The 23028-nt window shown below is 38.6% G+C and overlaps 1 protein-coding gene across 3 annotated transcripts in view; it reads left to right on the forward strand.

Annotated features, from left to right (window-relative positions):
* LOC118780000 (chemokine-like protein TAFA-1) overlaps positions 1 to 22383 on the forward strand; it is a 119085-nt gene extending 96702 nt beyond the window's left edge. Inside the window, exons 4-6 of one of the 3 annotated variants that reach the window (XR_005005044.1) lie at positions 14934 to 15058; positions 16438 to 16531; positions 21047 to 22383. Coding sequence is in view for 1 of the 3 variants with exons in the window: in XM_036532385.1 (XP_036388278.1) it covers positions 14934 to 15058; positions 21047 to 21064 (143 nt within the window). In the remaining 2 variants the exon portion in view is untranslated. Of the gene's footprint in view, positions 1 to 14933; positions 16134 to 16437; positions 16532 to 17970; positions 18326 to 21046 lie in introns of those variants that run through there. The other 2 variants (XR_005005043.1, XM_036532385.1) reach the window with 2 other exon arrangements.
* The last annotated feature ends 645 nt before the right edge of the window (positions 22384 to 23028 follow it).

The raw sequence follows: 23028 nt of genomic DNA on the forward strand, positions 1-23028 counted from the left end.
AGTATACAGATGCAAGTACATCAATCATTACACAGAAATTACTGTTACACAACTGTTACATATGATACCATGTGACTTCAGTTACGTATATGTGTTCTTTTAAAAAGACACAGATGTTTTATGAATACTTTATTTATGTTTGCAAATCTCAAAACCAAATGAAGAGTTGTTCCAATACCAAGGACCTGATTTAACAAAAGGAGGATCCAAAATGCCCCTTGTCAAGTTTCTATCTGTGAGGATATATTGCAAGGAGGCTGAGTGACTCTCTGATTACCTGGCAGCTGCAGGTGTCACCGATCACAGTTGCGCAGTAATCACCCCACTTAGCTCAGTCCAAACAAAACCCACAACTCAGTAGTCTGCACACACCAGGGCTGACATACGAGAAATGCTGAACTAATGAGAATAATCAACACCATGGAGTAGGTACAAGAGAGGCCTTTACAAACTTTCCAAGCTCATTCATTGTGCCTGCAGAAGTATGCATGGAGAGTCTCAAGAGATCACTATTGAACTTGTCAGTGACATGGGAGAAAGTGAGACATCTTTACACAGTGGCAAGGGGATAAAATTTAATTTAAACTGCCCTTTTCATCCGAGAGGAACTGACTAGTTTCCATGGTCCTCAATTGTATCCACAGTGCTTAGTATTGCATCTGTCTCCTTGGTATGAATTTTCATCCAGCAAGTTCTGAAAATAAGTGTAATTACCAGCATACCAAAGTGACACTGTAAGTAGCTCTGTTAGACATGAAAAGTTGTAAGTGTGAAAAAGAAAAAATTTCTACAGTTATTATTTAATTTCCCTCATATAAAATAGGTCAAATAAAGGTGGACTAATAAAATTCAACTGAATGTTTTGTGTCCATGGGGAGAAAAAAACACATTTGTAGGAAAACCTTGCTATGCAGACCAGTTCTTACAGAAATGAATTGTCTGCTTTTACAGAAGATATTGAGACACTAGCTACGTTTACATGCACACATTTTTTTCATTCAGAATGAAATCATTCCACTTGATGATTCCAAACATACTGTTTACATGAAAGCAATCCGATAGTTTGTGTGCATTTACATGTCACAAGCGTATAATCAGAATTGATACTCTGGCATGCGCAAGATCCCGCATCGAGCATTCCCACATAGCCAGCTTCAAATATGGATGTGCTGCGTATTATAGGCAAACATTTCTCAATTCTAATAAAGCAACAATTCAAAAGAAATCTCCTCTTTGAATAAGAGAAGGCGAGCATGGGGTGCTTTGTGCCGGGATACTGTCCTGTGCAGAACAATACCTTTGCTGCCCATTCCATCCGCCAAAACAAGACTGATGTGGATGAAAGTCCGAAGTAAGGACTGGTGGGACAACGTTGTCCTACATGAATTTACAGATCTGGAATGGAGAGACAATTTCAGGATGACACGGCAGTCATTCATGAAGTTATGCTCAATGACAGAGGTGTACACAGCACCAAAGGAGGTTACAGTTAGAGCTCCCATTCCTATCACAATGCGAGCCGCAATTGTGCTATAGGCCTACGAACTGGGTAGCTGTCCAGAATACCCCGTTATTTTGAACCAGTTCAGAGTCCACAAGAGCACTGTGAAAATGTTTGTGTACATGTTCTGCAAAGGGATGGTGAATGGACCCATTAAGCAGCTGATCCGATCACCAAATGAGGAAGAGGCATGGGACATAATGTTTAACATAAGCGTGGTCTCCGTCGTCAAACAATTTCTTGCACTGGCCGCCATGTTTTTTTAACTCTGTCATGCATAGTAAAATGTCAGTATGTCATTACTTCGCGTAATGAACATGCGCAGAAAGTTCCAAGTGCAGAAGGCAATCCGATTGAGCGTCTACATGGCTAATATTTTCCGATCAAACGTATTATCAGAAATCTACACCACCTCTTTCAATCCGATGGAATTCTCGATCCGATTGGAGTATTTCATTCTGATCGAGGTGTTTACATGAGACATTTTCATTCCAACTGAGCTTGAATCCAGTTATTAACAGAATATTAGGCTCCATGTAAACGCCCCCACTGTCTACAAACATGTAAAGGACTGCATGTCCGTTCTTTTTCTTGTCATCTTGCTCTTTTCATTGTGTCTGAGAAAAAAAAAAACACTACCAAGGTCTTCATTAAATCAGTGTTAGACGACACTGATTCAGATCATTGTCTCTAGAAAAATGCACATCTCACATAAGCAAACCAGCTTTTGAACAAATGGAAAATCCCCAGAGCCCATTACAGTCATGAGTTTGTGCCAGGATGGAAAGAAAAGTTATTCAGCAGCGGCTCTAGTCTACTCACTTCTAAAATCCGGGAACAGGAATACCTGCCCAGCATGGATCCAAATAAGAAGGTCCTTTGCATGCAACAAAATGTCACTTACATAAATCTCAAATGCATGCAGAATTGATTGAAGTAAAAAAATGTACTCGTTAAACACAATTCTGACTCCTGATTCAAGAGTGGGCAGGCTCCTCAGAGATACCTAAGCACAATGAGAAAAGCCAGAATGTTGCAGCCCAAATATCGACCCGCAACATATTTTTAAACAAACACAAATATTGTGAGCTGACACTGGCCTCACAGCCAGAGTTTTTCTCCTTCCTTCTCATTTCTTATTTGGAGCTGGGTTGCTGCTAAGGGCCTCTGTCACATGTGTCAGGGATATGGCTTCAGAGCTTCAGCGAAGGTGCAGGGCCCATGATTGCGAGCAAATGGCAGTATTATCTCCAGGGACATCATCAAATAGCTGTCACATAAATGTTTTTAGTACCTTTATTAGGCAGATTTTCGACACATCACAGATTGTTATCAGGGCTCAGATGGCTCACATAGAAGCACACATGTGTAATCAAAACAATTATTTACTGAAAAGGGAGGAAGGGAGGGGAGAGGGCGTGTACATTTTGAGAGATTAGATCGAGTGGAGCGGTTCAATTTATCCGTTTCATGTCCCTTCGGTCGGGTTAAAAAATGTGACTCTAAACCCGTGGCGTCAGCGGCATGTCCCTCTAGCGCTGCCACGGCCCAGATAAGCACAGATCCTCCGGTCCCGCATTGTTAATGTTCTGTCTTTATGAGTAATGGGGACACTTCCGAGGATTGTCTCCTACCCCTGGGAGAATCTATGGGTCCCGTCCCCCTGCACAAACTGCCGAAGACAATGCGCCGCATCCACATTTTTCACGCGCCAAATGTGGGTGGCTAAATTTGGAGTGCAATCCCCCCTCCCGTTGGGTGACTTTTTAAAGACTTTCAGCTCAAGTTGTTAGGATTGTCATTTTCATCATCGTTAATATAACACTCTTTAAAAGGAATAAGAGACTTTTTTAAAAAAAAAAAGTTCTGGTGGTCATATAAAAGACAAAATCTGAAATTTGTTGCCATGCCATTGCTTTTTTCCTTTCACTTCAGCTTTTAGAGATGTAATTTTTTTTCCAGATTTGGGAAAATCTGTGATCTTTAATAATTTAGGGGAAAATGGCGCTTGTGTTGATAGTACCACACACACTGTGAGTGTGCTGTCAGATTAGCGTGCTGTGGCAATCGATTATTAGCTTTGACAAGGAGAGCCACGTCCCAGTTCTGTCAGGCATCACAAGGTTCTTATTGAAGAACATTCCTTTTAACAAGTCAAATGCTCTGGCTTATTTCTCACAGTCCATGCAAGGGCAATCAAATATGGTCATATTACATTTTCTTCGTTGCACAATATGCTGTGTACTAGTTACAAACACGCAGAAACAAACACCTACTTTTTCACACGAGTACACACACACACAAACATGCACACACACGCATGTATGCTCATGCACCCACACATAGACGCAAATACACACAAACACACACATTTTTGCATGTAAAGCATGGTGTTTGCCGCATGTGGAGAATGAGCCCCTCTGTTGGGTGCTCAGTAGGACATGATTTCATGCAGTATTTTACAAGCATACGGAGGGAAATCCAAGGAAATCATGAAATCTGAACATTCTAAAACAAAATGAATTATTTTGTTGTGAATCAGATATAATGTAAAAGAGATACACATTTATAGAATAATGCAATTTTTTTCACAGAAGGCCATAGTAAAATAAATATATAAGTAATAATTACATAAGTAATAATTACCCGCAATATTACTGAATGCCATAATCAAACCATTCCATTAGTTAAGCCATTGAAAAGCATCCACTTCTCAATCCTGAAAATGATAGATTATAAAAAACCTAGAACGTTTTATTTTCATAATAGATTTTCCTTTCAGGATACACATGTATTTTGATAATTTTACCTACAAAATTAGTATATACCTGCTCATCTTCATAATGTACCAGGGAGGTGTTGAGACTAAAAACAGGAGTATTTACCTCTTTAAAAACACTGTTTTGTTAGGAAAACATATTTTTGAATTAAACTATGTCAAAAAATTGAAAAGATTCTGTAATACACATTAAAATATTTAATTTGATTCCTTCCTTCGGGATATATCATAATATCTGTAGTTACAGTGACTGCTCAGTTCCATGTGAATAATCATGTACCTCATCTCACTCCTGGAAATTTAATCAAATTTATTACAATAATGACGGTGTCCGTATTCCTATTCATTTCTGCGCCCCACTTCAAATAGTGTTCATCATCTGACACATTTCTCTTTCCATCAGAGTATCAGAGCACACACCCAGGGAGACAGATATGGTTAATTGACTGTACAAAATGAGGTAAAACTGCTACACAGAGTAAAAAAAAAAGTCATTTAATGGGAAATGTGATATACGTCTCCTCCACTTCATGTGTATGTTGAATCGTAATATTACTTCACCCTGTGAAGCATGCATCAGCATAACCACTTGTTGAAATGACATATCGTCTTGTTAATATGTCACATGAATCCAAATTTGTTGTGTATCTGGGTGCACATCGTCAAACAGACACACAAAATTGCTTTAAGTGACTTACTAGATTCAGATTCATGCAAAGTCAAATGCTTCAGTCCATTTTTGCTTAAAGTACAGGAAGTGAAGTGCATATTGCTTTGCTGTGTTGTTGCAAAAGTACCACAGAATGAATGTCATATTCTCCTTGGGTGAAGCACTTGTTCCCCTTCAGAAATGTATTCCATCATAGTTTGCATCCCACGGATACAGGTGTCAGAGTAGCAAGTTGACTTGTCAAGGTATCTGCCCTCTAACAAGCAAGAACAGGGGTGTCCAATTCTGTTTCTCCATGCTGCGCAGTAAGCCCACAGTAAGCCCACACAGTAAGCCCACACAAAAGAGTTACTCAAATGTGTAAAGTAGAAGCAAAGAAGGGCACTGCAGAGCAGCAAGGTGGGTAAGCGCAGCCAAATGAATATTAGACCTATACTTTGCAACACTTTTACACCCAAATTGCACTTTTATCGCAAAACTGAAAAATTTCGCCAGCTAATGCCTTGCAAAATAGTATATGCATTCATTAAATAATGAATAGGAGGAGGAAATATATTTATTTGCATGAGCATCCCAAGACATCAACTTTATGGATTATAAAACAGTATGTTTATCTGCTCTCATTTTACCATTGCATTGTAGGTAACATTTTATAAATGCAGGGTAAATATATGTTTACATGTAAGGGATGAAGGTTGAGTTTAGGTTATATTTATATAAGGGACATGCATACTAAGATGACAGCTCCAGTGTGTAATTATAAAACATCAGGCGAGACATAAGTATTGCATTGTAACAATATGCAGATACATTGTAGTTACACATTAGTAATATGTTAATACATAAACTACCTGTTTAATTTAGACTTAAACACACTCATGAGATGTTCCACTTAATACTGCAAATATGTGCTTCCACCTACCTTCCAAAGAAGCAAGGTCTGGCCAAATAGTAGCACTGCAAGAGAGCAGGATTGTGGGATTTTTCTAACATAAAGATTTGGGCTTGTGAACACCCACCACTGCATCGACCTTCACTGGGCCCTCAGCCACCGAAGACCTCATTAGTAACCTGACCACCAACCAGACCAGAGGAGCTCTAATCTTTGACCAGGGGAGATCACTCCCTCTCACAGATAGGGCTGAGATTGTGCTGCAATGCCTCTGCTGGACCAACTAAAATCTTACTGGTGCTGAAGCTTTGTCTATTTGTGTAGTTGCAGTTGTATACCCTTCAAAATAAATATGAGATTCCCACATTTGCTACCGCTAGGAATACAAATACTGTGGTTAAATACACTGTACTTTATTTAATATTTGCATCTTGAATACATGCAATCAACAGAGAGGTATTTGTACAGCAGACACTGATAAAACCAACAAAGTCTTTGTTAATATCAAATTCTTCACATGAGATCTAAAATCAAGGGTCTTATCTGCAATGATTGTATAATGTTAATTATGGCTGGACACATTATTGATCAAATCTATAGGAAGCATCACTTAATAACCAGGTGTTTATTTCAAATTGAATATTCCTACAGGGATCCATCATCCTCGGATTTAGGTGGTAACAACTGTCAGCTGTTACTGTCTGTCACTGGGACCACAACTGTGTATGGGCAGTCACTCTTTCACTGGGGTTTATTGTTTTGAGGAGGCTCTTCTAAGGTACCTTGTGCAAAGCTGCTAACGAGTAATTTAATTGCTCTGGGACAGTCAATAGCCCCCTAGCTAGCTAAGTTGCATGGTTATGAGCTTTATTGTCATGCAAAGACAGGTTTTCTCTTGCTAAGTTCCAATTACTGGGGTCTTCTACTGTGAAAGCACCTTTATTTTTTTTGCTCCTGAGACTGAACTTCCTTCATCCTACCAGTGGTGTAAACAGAACACTTATTGCTGATTGCCGCAGAATGGTAGTCATTGACATGCACCAAATCATTTGATTGGTTGAAGTGGTGAGCTTGCCGTTTTTCTTCCTATTTAATTCTGGGGTTATAACACTGTCAAAACAGTTCTAGCTGTGAATGTTCTTAAGGATTCTGGCAGCAGGTAGTAGCCTGCCTGCTCTCACTCTTAGTCAGTCTTATTGGAGTGAATGGTGAGTGTGTTGCCACATCATTGTTATCACAAATATCCCTAATGGCACTTGTACGTGTACCACTGTGTCTTGCTTCCCCATTCACCTTCATGTTATTTTGAGTAAAAAATATCAAAATGCTACCTCACTTGACTTTTAATAACGGTGGTTGTGATTAGTGGTTGGTGCTAGAATTTTTATAGCATAGTGAGTACTGTACTTTAATGCACACTTTCTATTCAAATGAATTTTGAAAAAAGTAGCCCTCCAAGCAAAGCAGGAGCATCACACAGCATGGTGATTTCTTGGGACAGATAGCCTAGCCATGTTACGTCTCAAGCAGTGTTGCTATGCTGTTTAATTATGATTTGTTAGTGTTTGCTAATGGTTTTGCCCTGCATGTTTTTAAATTTTGAACTGACAAAAAAACAACCTCCATGAATCCTAGTAGGATGAAGTGTCCTTTTCCCCAACAGAACATGGTGCTGAGCATAACCATTGTGAGTGCCTGCTTGTAGCAGAAACATACCATTAACATGATCCTATGGGCAAAAAAAAACTGTACGCATTCAATCAGCAAATTATACATTCCATTGTATCCTGTCGGTAAAGTGTGGTGTCTGTGCATCACCAACTTTTTGTGGAGATATCAGGGGTTTAAGAGGAGGTAATGGGGGTGGGGGGAGTTCTTTGATCCCAAAGACACTGGAGCATGGGTGCTGCACAAGCTTGACAATCAGTGACTGATTGTAAGCTCAGCTGCTGTCGTAGTTCATTTCAAGTCAATTAATCAAGTTGCTGTCTGAGTTGTACGCACCGACTGTGTTTCATTAATAAAGCAGGTTCTGGGTATTCATTATAACTATAAATTCAGTCAATACTGTGACTGAAAGGCCACACAAGCGTATTTGAATAGCTAATCAAGAGCCGAGTCCAGGTCAACGGTTCAGCAATTAATTCAAAGTAATGACTTCCAGTCTGACCCCTGCATGCGGGGATGACCCCAGAACCCCAGATTTCATACCGCCCACTTCCTAATGTCAAACAAGGTCAGAAATCCAAACTTACATAAGAATGAGCTTAACCACTGTTACCAAGGCCTTTCCTTGCTTGAAAAGCATTCTTTTCCATCTTCATTTTGCAAGGATTGAACACGGTTCCTCTTTTAATCAAACAAGTAATGATGTTTCGTTTTTCATTGGGCAGATTCACAAATCAGTTAACAGTTATCAATAGGAGAGATATCATCCATCTCTGAGAGTGATGGGCAAAGTTCTTAGGGGATTGACATTCTGTATCTAAATGGAAAATTAATACTTTGCTCTGATCACTGGCAGGGCATTGATGTAAGACAAATGGGCATGAGGAGGCCAGAGAGATGCTGAGAGAGTTCACCATTATCTAGTGTGATGCATCGATTGGGCTAAACAGTAAATTAACACCTGCGGAAAACCATGAAAATTTAAACCTAATTGCTTTCCGCTGCTAATCTTGACTGGAAACAATCAATATGTGGCATAGAAAAGACACTTAAAGCCACCAAAATGACTGAAAACCTATCCTGTGGCCTTGATGAATATGACATAAACTACACTTGTCAAGAGTTCCCCATAAAAGTGCTTTTGGGCTTAAAAAAAAAAATTCATCACCGCAACGCACTAGAGGTTATTTGTACCCTCAGATACACCCCTACTCCTCATCTGGAGTAATGGTCAATTATTCATCAGCAGCATTCCATGCATGGAGTGGAGTTATGCCTTTGTTCTGAGGCACTGTAGGAAGACAGACAGTACATGTCGACTACAGAGTAATGACCAGGCCATGTGGGTCGCTGGCCCCTGGTGTACTACACTGCTCCAATAATCCACTTCCCTCACATTTGGGAAAAGATGAGATGGTCTAAAGTTGCTGATGTTGTGACTTTCCGGTGCAGGGGGGCACTGGGGAGGAATTAGAGTGGATCACATCCGGGCCCTCCTCCAGAACAGAAGGTCACCTGGAGCAAGCCTGGCACAAGTCCAGCGTGCGTTGAACTGTGAGGTTGTGCACCGAAACTCTCACTGCTGCTTAGTGATTCAGGGAGAAAGAACAAAAGAGAATTGGTGAATTCCATTTGAAAAAAATCCATTCCATAAAACTACAGAAATGTTGCAGTCCATATCAACTAGTGTTCATTCTTGTGATGCGCAGATTTCATGCACCTTCACCTTGAGTAAAAACACAGTTTCAAGGATTTGTGAGCATGGACTCAGCAGAAAGATGCATGCATTTCAAGCAGACCAATATTTACATTTGACTTCCTGTACTTTACATATTCATCTACAAATGTCAGGCCAGTACTCATATTCTTACTAACACAATAAAATCCCTTTAGCTCAAGATGTCCAGTTTTTTAAGGCCATTTTGTTAATTCAATTTTAATATATTCATGCATATTTTGTATGCCATATATACTATGCTTTCAAGAACTGAAGACACATTTTTAAGAAGGCAAGAATCCCATTTGGGGTAATTTGAATTTGAATATTCCTTATCTTCAGTGTATTTGTTTGCCTATAAATCTGACAAATGTTGGTCAATCATGCTGCTAAACTTTGGTGTATTTTCCTGTGAAAGCGTAATTTAGTATTTCTGTAATATGCCTCTAAAATCACAACTTAGTATAATGGAATAACTGGAGTATAATGTGAAATATTTATTATTGATTTATTATTTAGTTTATTTATTTATTTATTATTTTATTTATTTATTAATTAGTGTTGGTGTTATGATGAATCCTGACTTTTGTCATTCTTCTTGACTTATCGAAGCCTGTCAGGGCTTGGCCATTTTTGGCCAGGAACACTGGTAACTCCCAAGTGTTACTTGGAACAATAACACAGCAATCAGATTTATATTTACTTACTTATGCACCCAATATTAGAAGCATATATAGAAGACTTAATATATTTAAAACCCAGGGAGACATACAATATCAATATCCTTCCTTTTAAAACATGTTTTAACATGTGTGTGTATGTTTGAAAATACCAGGACCTGCATTAAATAATAATCTCTGTATCTCTGGGTACAATAAATATCATTAATTTTGCATTCAAAGTCTGTTTCATATTTCAGCATCCTTGGTTAGACAGCATTTTAATCTGATCTCTGCCTCTATACTTTTTTATTCCAAAGATTGATTTTTCTTTTGCAGGTAATACTTCACCATTTTCAATTTAGCTGGAATCCTGCATTGAAAGTGTTGAATATAAATCCTACCGAGGCTTGTAATGAAAAAGAAAGTTTCCAGGTTTGCTTTTCTAAACATAAAAAAGAGAAAATAGAAAAGAGCCCCATTGCATTGCTGTTCCAGTGTCATGTTGCTAGATACTTGTTTGTGTGTGTAATTCCCGACAGACAGATCAACATGATTAAGTTCAGGAAACATGTGAACTACAGAGACACTGCAGGCAGCTGTTATAAAAAAATGTTATGATGAAATGTGAAATCAAAAAAAAATTAAAGAATGTGCCTTGTATTTCAATACAGTGTATGCATGTTATCATGCCGATAACAGCACAGAAGGTTCTACCAGCTCGGAGGTAATCAGAAAATAATAGAGCAGGATTTGTCTTGAAAAGGACAATCAGTGTTGATGCTTTCATGTGGAGCATGACGTCTATTAATTTCTTTCAAACATAAAAAGCTATAAAATCTGGAACAATAGCACCAAACTATACTCAGGTTGGAATGGACAAAGAGAAAGGTTGCTCTTTTTTCTGTCTCTGTGATTTTCTGATATGGTGGGGTTACTGTATAAGATGCATTGTATCTTTAGCCTAGCAGCTCCTTTCCATGTTATTTCCAGTAATTGAAGGCTAAAGTAGAGAAGGCTGCTACCCATATAATTACAATGTACTGCAGGAGCACAAGCATAGATTGCAAAGGTTAGTATTTATTACTTTGTGTGGAAACATAAGATACAACACAATCCATATTGCTTCAACCTTTTTGTCTCTTACAGAGCATTAGGCAGATCATAAGGTCGCTATGCTTGGGTGCAGTTCAGGCATTCAAGCCTTTGTTGTTCTGTTTACGTCACATTACATGTTTGAGTTTCTCATTTTGTACATACATAAAGCAAAGGCTTCAAAATCTAGAAGTATTGTATATGAAGACAATAGACAACGCTGTTTAGAACTCTGATGGAGCAGATGGTTCAGGTAACCCTTTTACAGCAGAATGTGGTTTTCTTTTTTTTTCTTTCTTTTTTTTACAATGCTCTGTTTGGATCTTTCATCATCATCAGTATATACCTACTGAGGAAACAGTCTTTGGGTTAGGCAGCACCATTGTGCTTGGCTCAGTTGCTGTGGATGTCTGCATATGCTTGGCTTTGTTTAACGTAAAAAAAAAAACAATCAATGCAAATGAAAAAAAGCTTTCAGGAGTTCACAAATCAAGGGTGATTAAATGAAAAGGTACACCCTCTATCATACATGGGATTTCTGTGTAATAGCTGCCACGAGACGCGTGCTGAGTGCAGTCGAAAATGAAAAGGGACAGAGCAATGCGCTGTGATTACTTTATCTCCTCGGATTGACACAGGGACCCTCGGATTAATGGATGCTCGGCTCCTGCTCTGAATCCAAAATGCACCACTAGTCCCGCACTCTCTTTGCACAGAGTCACTCCAAGAGCACAGGCAGGGCAACAGCATGCCTAGGATATCTAACACAGCCCAAGTCTCCGTGGTACCTATTAAGATGACACAGAGATGGTGCATTCCATTCTAAACTGCACTTCTGTTCGATAATAAAATACGCGTAGAGAGCGCACTGCGTGTGCACTGCATTTTGTGTTCTCCATGAAAAATAGAACTGCACGATATTTCTGATTTGCTGTGGAATGAGGAGAGGGCTGCCTGCGGAGAGTTATTATTGATTAATTGTTACCCTGTAACCTTGGTAACACCGACACCAGAGAAACTTTACTGAGGATGAAAAAGATGAGTAGAGAAAAAAAATGTGTTAAATGTTTAACCTTCAAATCCTGCTTAGCTTAACTCTAAATCACAATGATGTCTGGATGTAATGTCTGAAAACCATTATACTGTAGCTACAGGCAGCAGGTTAGGCATAAAGGGCGATGATGTGTACTATACAAATATATTTAACATGCATTATTATTTTTTTATATGCATTTATTTTTAAATAAAGTTAGATTACTTAGTTTAGAAAAGAATATTCCTTTTTTCTTATGGTAATCATCTAATGATAGTTCATGAATTGATTTAAAAGGTGAGGTTCAGAGATAAATGATTATTTTATGGCCATTATCTTTTTTTTTTTAATTGAACTCTAAACCTACAGGAATTTGCAGGCTGGATTGCAATATACCAAAATGTACCGAGGTTTCTCATGCATTAACATGCACACTGTGTGAAAATGCTAAGAAATTAAGAATGGAAAGTGTCAAACATTAAACATCTAGAGAAATTGCCATCAATTTTTTCACTTTTTCACTTAAACGTGTAAACGTGTAAAATGGAGTGTATGTCATGCAGGGTTTCAGCACGTCTCCAGTTTTGTATGATGAGCTTTTAATGGTGACCTGCTGGGGAATACGAGAGGGAAGGACAGTGTGAGGTCCCATCCAAACCGGGGAAGTTCATGTAGGATGCATTCAATTATGAACTGAAATTCAAGCTCGGATACAGTGACTCAAAGTTTCCATTTTACCTCTTACACTGTGACCCCCACATTCAGTGGTGAATGCTGACACACAGAGTTGAAACATAAAGTATAAAAGGTGCACTTCTACACAAAGAGTGCTTTTAAGGCAGTGAGTGGGCCCTAGGCCACAGATTCCCAGTGTAGGTCTATTAGTTTCTGCAGCCTAAAAGCTTTCATTTTTACTCCTTAAAACTAATCCATTCAGAAGTGAGCCACAGAGCAAAGAAAATGGATGTATTTTCTTTGGTTTAACAGACTCCTCTGACAAGCACCTGAAATGTGCAGGTTGCTTAAAGGACAGCTCTAAAAACATTTTTTTATGAATAATGTAATATAGAATTAATGGAAATGAATAGTTTACCTGATATTGTGCACGCATGATGCTTCCCTCTGCTTCTTTTAGTGATTGTTTGTTAATTGCATGTCTAGCTTGAGAACTGGTACAATTAATATAAGAAATAATCAAGTAGACATTGTGAATTATAATTTCTAAAGTTTTGCACTGAGCCATCAAGTTCTATCCTATTTCATTTGTTGTATCTGTTGAACTGTATATGTCATATGTCACATGTTCAAGTAAAGCAGACTCCATTAGCATGAGGTTAGTGGACCGTCAAAAAAAAAGTGTACTCGGTAAAACATGAACCAGCACAGTGTTCTGGGAATTAACCATTTAATGTGTAATGTGCCAGTGACAAATAATGTATGGGGGAACCTGTAGCATGAATAGCTTATGTGCACTACAACATCTTAACACGAGATGGTGCTTGGTTTTCTGAGATGTGCATTAGGTAGTAAGTAGACTTACCAACAGCATTTTTGTGCCAAACGTTTGGGAGATTTCAATAAATGTTAGAGAGAAACTGATTATTACCCTTTGGTAAGCATCATATTTTCGTTATATGATGTTATTGGGTTCTGCCCCTTATTAACAAATAGACAAACTCAAATACATGCAAACACACAAACATATAGGTACGGTACACATACAGAAAAATAAACATACATACATGTGTACATATGATCATATACACACATGCATGTATGCTCACATCCACCTTCAGAGGGCAATGGGGAAGTTAAAAAAATGGCTGATGGCTTACAGGAAGTGTATTGTCACTGGTAATTAGAGGTAATTAGATTTAATTAAAATATGAGATTACTGCTTCTTCATGCACTACAGTGATATCAAAACAAAATAATGATTAATCAGCCTTTGAGCAAACTGTTGTTGTACACAGCGAATTTCATTAGAAAACTAATTGCTTCAAGAGGGAATGCTGATAGAACACTTGAGACAAGTGTTTGTGGTATTCATACATGTAACCACAATGTGAGCTGCTTCATTCACGTCCTTTCACCTGGGTTCAATCACCATTTGTCTATATTACTGTATCAAAATTGAAAGCGTATTAGTTTTTTTTTTCAATTGTCAATTTTTTCAGTATACAACTAATTTTGCCTTTTTTGAAAAACAGTTAATTTTTGCATTAATCTGGTAGACACTCACAAATCTCTCTAAATTCTGTTAGTGAATCAAAAAGCATAAAATAATACTTGGGGCAATTAGTGATGAATTGATTGAATTCAGAGGTTTGTCAACATATTTGAGATTAATTTGTTGCCTTAGACTAAATTGTAAAAGAGAAAAAATGTTAGCTTCAAATTTTATGGTGAAAATCAAACACAGAGAATGGTTTTAGTTGGACAACACAGATAAAGATAAATAAAGATCTTTTTTAGAGGAAGACCTTAGGTTAAAAGCCAAAAGTATTTCTCTAAAAGTCAATTGTGGTACTCCTGCTGTTAATATTGTTGTAAATAATCCCAGCTCTTATCATTCATCCTTCAATACTTTTACAAGGCCAAAAGTCCTTACACAAAACATGAGCAATTTAAGCTTACCCAATATGTAATGCTAGTATTGATAAACACACACACACCATTGATTTCATGGACTAGTTAAACATCACTGGAAACTCCTCTCTACTGGATCATATTGGAACCCCTTTAAAATCAAACTCCACTTAATACTATATGTGGCAAAGGTGGTATTAAGGAAGTCACAATGTATGTCTAATAAGACTTGGACCAAACTAGACATGCCCAGCTTGTCAGGCTTGACTAGTCCTAGCCCATCTGGAGCTCACTATGTGATTGCTGTGCCTCTCTGTTCCCCCACCTCAGCATCCATTGTGATTGGGAAGTGGTGGTGTGAGATGGAGCCTTGCCTGGAGGGAGAGGAGTGCAAGACACTTCCAGACAATTCCGGGTGGATGTGTTCCTCGGGGAATAAGATCAAGACAACAAGGGTAAGACCTCCACAGCACTCCATCCTGATTCCTGAACACAGCCCGGAAAAGCTAAAAATAGTCACAGAAAACCACGCATACTCACTGGATACTGTTATCATTTTTTATATTCTGTATATGCTGTTTGTGAGTCAAATAGGGGCAGTTGAATACAGTAGCTGATTTTCATTTACTACAGTAGTAGATAGTATTATATATATACACACGCACACATGTGCACACACACACATACATGTTGCAGCTACCAACTGCCTGTTTAGTATCAATTTCAGCTATGCTATAAGTTGTTTGGTTTCAAAACACCCTGCATGGGTTCACTGACTATTTGCCAGTAAACTAGGTTAATTACAGGGTTGCATGCTGACATGCTGGTAATCAGGTTATCAATGTTTGATAAATAACCTCAACAGGAACAGTCTGCAATCTGCACAGCTATCATGAACCACCCAACTCTGTGATGCCAAATGCATCATCAGCTGACAAGCAGTCCAAGTCAAACAGTCCAGGGTTCCACTAGATGGCTTATTTTGAATAGCAGTTGATAGGGAATAAAGTGCATCTAAAACACCATTCACCAACAAGAATTTCAAAACATGACATGAAAAGTCAGAGCCTCCAGGTGTACAATGAAGCACATAAAAGACACCAAAGCTTTGTGGTCCTGTATATCAGAAAGGATCTCAAAGAGCTATGAACAGACTGTCAAGTGACCTGTCACAGAAGAGCAGAGAATCTGAAAAAGGAGGAACACTTTTTGGTAAAGATAATGCTTACAGTATTCTATACAGTAATATCTATATTGTAACTCATTAATATGACCACAGTGCAGTCTTTCATTTGGTTAAACTACCTTCCCAATCCCAAATCAAACTGGGTCTTGAAGTCTTGTCTTTACACATTGATTTGCAAGCACATTTGTGAACAAAAGAAATGGCGTGTAAACAGTGGGGGAGATCAGCCATGCTTAGGCAACACACAGTTTTTCAAAGCATTGTTCCCCTGGTTGTGTGCTGTTCCAAGTCCAGCTAGAGTGAAAAGAAGTTGACTGGATGATTCCATTTTTCAACTCACCAAGGTAAGATCAATGGTCCTAACCCTACCTTTAAAGCATTGCAAGAGCACATCCTTTGCATCATCGTTAAAGTGATTATAGTGATTTATTTACATCACAGTACTTTGTGGACCTACCTTCAACCTTTTTTAATATCCTTTTTCTTTGAGCTATTTTTAAGCAGTGCAATTGTGAAACATACATCTACATCAAGTCCCATGAAAGATGAGTTGTTACTCTTGATTACACATCAAGGTGAGAGAGGAAAATGCATGTGGAAGTGATGAATATACTGTATATGTAATTTGTCCATGACCTTTCTTTACAGAACACCCAGCCATACTCATCTTTTTAGTTCTGGAAGGAAAATGCAGAGGAGAGGGCAAAAATTAAGACAGAGTGGCATTCTTACTTCCAAAAAGGTTGGTTCTTTCATGTTTTTAAATTTGCAAACTGTAGCGCTGTGTGAAAGTAATTCATTTGGACATGTTGCCAGTGATTGCTCATTAACCCTAAGACTTAATCAAAACAATATTTGCAATGCATGCATTTTCATGCTGCTTACATTTAGATGGAAGCTACAAATTTGCTGAGCTTTCAATACAAGACATTGCCTATGCATCACCTCCAAAATTCCCTAAGAAACATGCACAAGCATACGCTTTGCTCAAGAACAAAATTTTTTCTCTGAAAAAAAAATGTTGATTTGGAGAGATGTGCCCACAAGCCGTGATTCATCATGACAAGCTTCAGCTTTTTTGCACAAAATGGTTGGGACTGGGATCAGGCGTGGGTTAGCTAGGTTATCCTGGATCAGTGCTTGGGGCCACTATCTTCTCAGAGCCAAACACTTAGGTGCCCATTACATGAAAAGCTCACCATTGGCTAACAGTAGGGAGGAAAAGGCTGACAACATGCTGTTTCAGATCAGTGTAATGCCAGGATCAAGTAGTTCTACTCGTTGGGGCCTTTGTTTCAGGTCTTTCTTAAGAGGGAGAGACCATCAACACACTGACAGGGTACGATGTATGTTTGACTGGTGATTGCGGGTATATCCACCAGACTAATCCTTGGCATGCTCTATCTGTCTGTGTGAGTGTCTCCTTGGGCAAAGACATGTGCTTACGCCATCTCTGTCCTTCTGCTCTGAAGAGTATTAGGAGCAGCCTTGTCTCTTGACTGTCCCTAAGGGGTGTACCAAGGAAGCTGTTTGTGCACAGACTACACAAAAGGCCTAAAGACATTTCTTTTTTGCCTTGTGCATGGGAAAGGCAATTTATGGATTCACATTGCATAATGGGTGAAAATGTATATTTATCAATGGAGTGTGAAGGACCCACTCTGCAAATACATTTTTAATTGACCAGACCCGTTTTAATTGATTTGTCTTCCGTTCTCTCATTCAAACATTAAACAAAGGCAGTGCTGTTACTAGAGTGCTTCTCTCTCACTGCATTGATTATGCCATTTTTTTAGAGGCTTTCACCCTCCTATATGACATTTTTGAGTTTAGACACTCTTGAAGTATAAAGTTGAAGTGGGGACATTGTCTCATATGAATTTTATACATAATGTGATCCACACAATCATTTACATTTTTACTACTGTCCATTCTGTCTGTTAATGGACCTCATCTTTCATCCTATCTGGGACATCTGAAAAACAGAACCACTACCATCAATGTCTACATAGTCACCAGCCCCAACTGAATTAAATGAGCAGCCATCTGCAGTCGATCATTTTGCTCTGAAAAAATACAAGCGAATGACACTCCGTCGCAATAGACAGGCATAAAGGCGAGAGTCCGAAAAGCAGGTTCCTGACTCCCTTGTCTTTCTCTCTCTTTCTTTATGTCTTTCAGAGAGGGACCTTCCTTGCCTGTATCACCAGACAAGGCAGGCATTTTGTTTGAGGAGTCTCAGTGAGAGGAGCTGGAGGCCTCCTTACACACCCCACAGCATAGATCCTCATTACCTGCATCACTGGCTAAATAGATCAATCAATTATGTACTGCACAACAATAATAAAACCAAAAAAAAACAGAGATGAGAGTTATTTTTCATCATCCATCCATACTCCCAGCATGGCCCAGTCTGGGGGGAAAGGGTTGGATCGTTGTTAGTCCGAAGAGCACACAGAAACATCAGCATAATGGCTGTCACTTCTTGGTGACACTGAAAAGAGCAAAAATATTTGTGACTCTTGAGATTATTACGTGATGCATCCTCAAAAGTAAATGCGAAAGTGTTTTAAAAACCTTTTGCCTGTGTGGAGCAGCAGCAGTGATTTTTGGAAGATCATACTATGTTGACACATCATGGCTGTTTTATGTTTTCTAAAAAAAAAAATCTGAGACAAAAACAGTCATCAATTTAGCTCTTTAATGTTTCAAGGACCACATGTTTCTAATTAGAAAAACAGAAGGCCCTTTATACAAGAGTATGCAAGCTTTAGTGTAAAGTGAAATATAACCCATCTGCTCCATGTTTCTTTTCAGAGCAAAAGTGATTTGCCCACAGATGAACTAATATCATAAAGATAAAATTGATAATAACCAACCACATGAATAACTACCGCAAACCTGAACAGAATGAAAGAGACCATAAGAGATTATTTCCCATGAACAACACTACCTGTTTGTTTGCCCTCTCTCTCTCTCTCTCTCTCTCTCTATTCTTCATTGTCAATGGTACATTAAATAGATTTTGATGCATTTTGTTGTCTGGAGTTTTCTTTTAATAGGGGGATATTTATTTACTTCCACTAAAATGCAAAATATATGCAGATGATATGACAAGTTGAAAATATAACATTGTGGTGAGTTTTGTAACTTGGCCTGATGGCATTGGAAGTCAAAGTCAAAGCATTTTAATGGTATGTATATATTTTTTTAAATGCATGAAGCAGAATTTCAAGCTGACATACTCTCCAAAAATCCTTTTTTGCTCTACTAGCCATCAGTTGCACGGTTCAATATAAGAAGATGGTATGTCACAGAAAACAGGTGCAGTGGCTGCAGTGATAGCGTTTGCTTTCATTCACAGCCCCATACAAAAACCCCTTAGGGATGTGGGGTACTGTTCCTATTGTCTGGGTTTTCCAATTCCTGCCTTACTGTGGGAGTCTGCTATTTAAACTAGAACAAGAATAAGATTGGCATTATGTAACACCAGGGTTGATGCCTCTGCCTCGTTAGGGAACACTCTTTTATTGAAAAATGAATGGTCATCAGGAGCACTGAATAAATAATCGTTCCTAGTTATGTTCCAAAGGGACAATTCATTATGTGGCAAGGAAAGTTTTCTGGGATCACACATTTTTTTAAATCTGTTTGTTTCTCCAAAATTTATTCCGTTGTGCTGGAAATTGCTCTGGATAAGAGTGTCTGCTAAATGAATGCAATGTAATGTAATGTAAAGTAAAAAGTCCATAAATGTATCACATTCCATCAAAGCTCAGAATACAGTGACAAAACATGCCATTTTAATTATTTAAAACTGAAATTTGTTTTACTTGAGGATGTGTATTCTGTAGGTTGTATGACTCAGTTAGTGATTCTACAAATATCGCTTCTGTATGGATATTTGGTATTTTAGATTTTGGTATTTTGCCATCACAGATGAGCTCAAACAAAGGATTTTTTTTGATGCAACTTTGTATTGGTCAATGGAATACTCTAAAGATGGTGCAAAAATGCCAAATAGCGTTGTCTAAATTACTTCTCAACTGTGAATTGATTACATTGCCTATCATAACCTATGGAAGCCCATTTGGCACGCAGGCAGGCTTCACACTTCAAGGGCGATGCGAGAAAAGGGCGGCGGTGACAGGAGTTTACCTCAGTCCGGGCCCATCTCTCAGCGTGACACACTCCACATCCTATGCCCCTGCCCATGAGCACTTGGAGTGCTGATTATCCATCATGAAGTGTGTCACACTTAGCAGTATCTGGGCTGGGGGACAACAGGGCCCCCACGTTCTCCTGCTTTGATTTTTTGCACACCTGGCCACCACCAGGAGAAATGCTGCATGTGTATGAGCTAGCCACAGGGTTAGTTTTAATCAGCTCCACTGTGTGCAGAGCTCCCCAGGCTGCAACAAAGAAGAATTGTCCTGTTGCTCTTTGCAGAGGTCTTTATTTTCCATCCAGACTTGCACAGATTTAGGGGAAAAAATGCACTGTTTTCAATCTAATTATTTATTTTAAAAATTGTTTTTCTGGGTGGAAGTGATTTGATTTCTTTGAGATGATACATCTGGACACATTTGGATTTTTCATGTTTCAAAATATACATTACTTAAAGCAAATTAAGCCAAGAACATCTCACAGCTACACAGAATTGCTCAGCGCTGAATATGTTAGTATATTTCAGGACGCACCTTTGAATTCAGCCGTATTGAGAGTACAGGCTGAATAAGAGTCCCTGAACTTAAGTGACAATATGGAGGAAGAATTGGCGGTGTTTCTCTGCTACACAACTAAAGATCCTGCTCTTCTCCACTCTGAAAGATTCTTTAGACGGATTCAGAGGAATAGCATGCAGAGAAGCAATTGGCTGCTTTCTGGAGGTGCCAGCCTATCTGGAGCAATGAATGCTGAGGGCAAAATGGTAAACAAGGAAATTAAACTATCGCCACGGTAACAAAACTCAATGTCGACTGATACAGCAGACAGGTACACGCGGAAGGTTTTAACTTTCAAATGCTCCCTCAGCACAGTGAACTTTAAATATCCGTCAGATAAAGTCTGTTTTTAGCATCAGTGGCAGCAGAGGGTGATGAGACAAGGTGTACGAAACATTTTGGTTCAAAAAGATTTCTCTTGTTTTGAAATATGGGATAAAAGAACTCCTGTGGGTGTAATCCTTATGCACTTGTTTGGCTTTGTACGATCTAAGTGTTTGTGTGTCTGTGTGTGTTTTGTCTCTGTGTTTCAGATTCATCCAAGGACCTAACAAAGAGCTCTCTCACAGGCAACGAACACGGACCCCTCTATTAAATGGACAGAATCATTATACCAAGGGCGACTGACTGGATTACTTGTTCCTCAGGCTTTCCAAAAAAGGATATCATTCAAGATAAAAGGGTACCACTTTACATGGTGCCAGGGATTTTAAAATCAGACTAATCCTTTTTTGATTGCTGAGTCCTTTGCTGGCGACTTTACTCCACACACTGTACGTCATATTCAAAATGTACATGTGCTTTTTCCTTTAAAAAAACACTTAACCAGGGCTATTTAGAGGATGTACAACGTTATCTGAAGACGTTTTACCCAGGCAAACCGAGTGTCCAAACCAAGGGGCTCTCCCCCAAAATGAGAAATCAGACTGGATCATTAGGACTTATGAAAGATATGTGAAAAGCAACTTTAAACTTGTGAAATTTTCAGCTCTCTGTCATCACCACTTCCTGTGCGACATCAGCATGCTGGCTCCGTTCAAGTTCCTTGAGTCTCAACAGTATCCGGTATCTCTAATAGTCCTGCCACCCTCTTCGTTTGCCTTTAGAAACAACAGGAGCCTGGGACAAAATGCCTGGAAAGGTCACCAGGTCAACTGGCAGCACAGTCAGCATCCTTGACAAAGATGTCACTTCTCCAGATGTATATCCCCAATTATTTGTTGGCATGCTCTATGTATTTCATGGGAGCTCTGTTTGTATTTAAATACTCTGTACATAAAAAAAGAAGAACTTTTGAAACTTCATAACAGTTATGTAGTGACACAGTTCACATGGAGATCCAGTGACTGAGGTCCTGACTACACCGGAATTGGTAATGTATTGAATCCAAGTCTCGGAGCACGTGGATCCCATTAAAGAGGTTGTATGTGGAACGCTTTTCATTTGTAAAGGACCATCAGAAGTCTTTGCTTGCGCCAAGAAACTCAAAATCTGCCTCTGGATAAAAAAGTGTCAGTCTTGTTTGCTATCAAGTGATGTGTTCAAACACCAGGGACCCCTGTAGTATCTGTGAAGATAAAACACTGTACAGTTTAGTCTCACAAGAGAAGCAAATACAACAGTATCCATGTTCTCTCTTCGGTTGTAAACTACAGTAGGCTGCATAGTAACAGGGCCCCGTCTTAAAAGAGTATGATTCAGTTCTACAGTATTACTGTTTTTAGTGTCTGTCTTTGACAGCAAATGTTGACTCAGCCATACTTGTTTGTTGGTAGATTTCACTCAAATAAATTCAGCAGGAGAAACTGACAGTGGAAAAAAATGGCATTGATAAAAACAATAGCCAACGTCAACAGACAACGCCACTAGACATACAGCCTTATCAGAATTAAAAGGGTTTTGTATACAAGCCTGCTTGCCTTGTTCTTTTTGACAGAATCACAGTGCCATGTGTCCTTCAAAAGCAGAAAAGGCTTCCTGAACATTACAAACCACAGATAAGGATCTTCACTTTACCTAAATAATACACTAAATATCATCTGTTTATTTTCCAATTTTTTTCAAGTTTCCATTATATACATCTTTTCAGAAGAGATTCAGAATGTCTCAGATATTATGGTTTGTTACTAATCTATCTATTTATTTATTTGTTACCTGGGTGATGTCAACTTAATTGCACATGAATATAAAAAGATGTGTTATTCAGCCACCAAAATTTTTGACTGAATGGTTGAAACTCATTTTCAGTGTTAAATCAACATTAACCAGGAACTGCCTTAAAACTTGCAGTGCTCTTCTTAAAGTAAATTGGCAATGCTCTGCAAAATAACTAAACAACAGCACAACATCAAGAACAAATATGTCTTCAGGACACTTTTTGAGACATTAACACAAATAAATGAAACTGATTTTTTTTTCCATTTAAACAATTCCCAGTGTGGCATGCAGACATTATAAGCCCAGCCTATTCAATTACTTTATTTGATTAGAACAGGGTTTTTTTTTTTCATTATTA

The sequence above is a fragment of the Megalops cyprinoides genome, chromosome 6 (genome assembly GCF_013368585.1).
Source record: "Megalops cyprinoides isolate fMegCyp1 chromosome 6, fMegCyp1.pri, whole genome shotgun sequence".
Lineage (NCBI taxonomy): Eukaryota > Metazoa > Chordata > Actinopteri > Elopiformes > Megalopidae > Megalops > Megalops cyprinoides.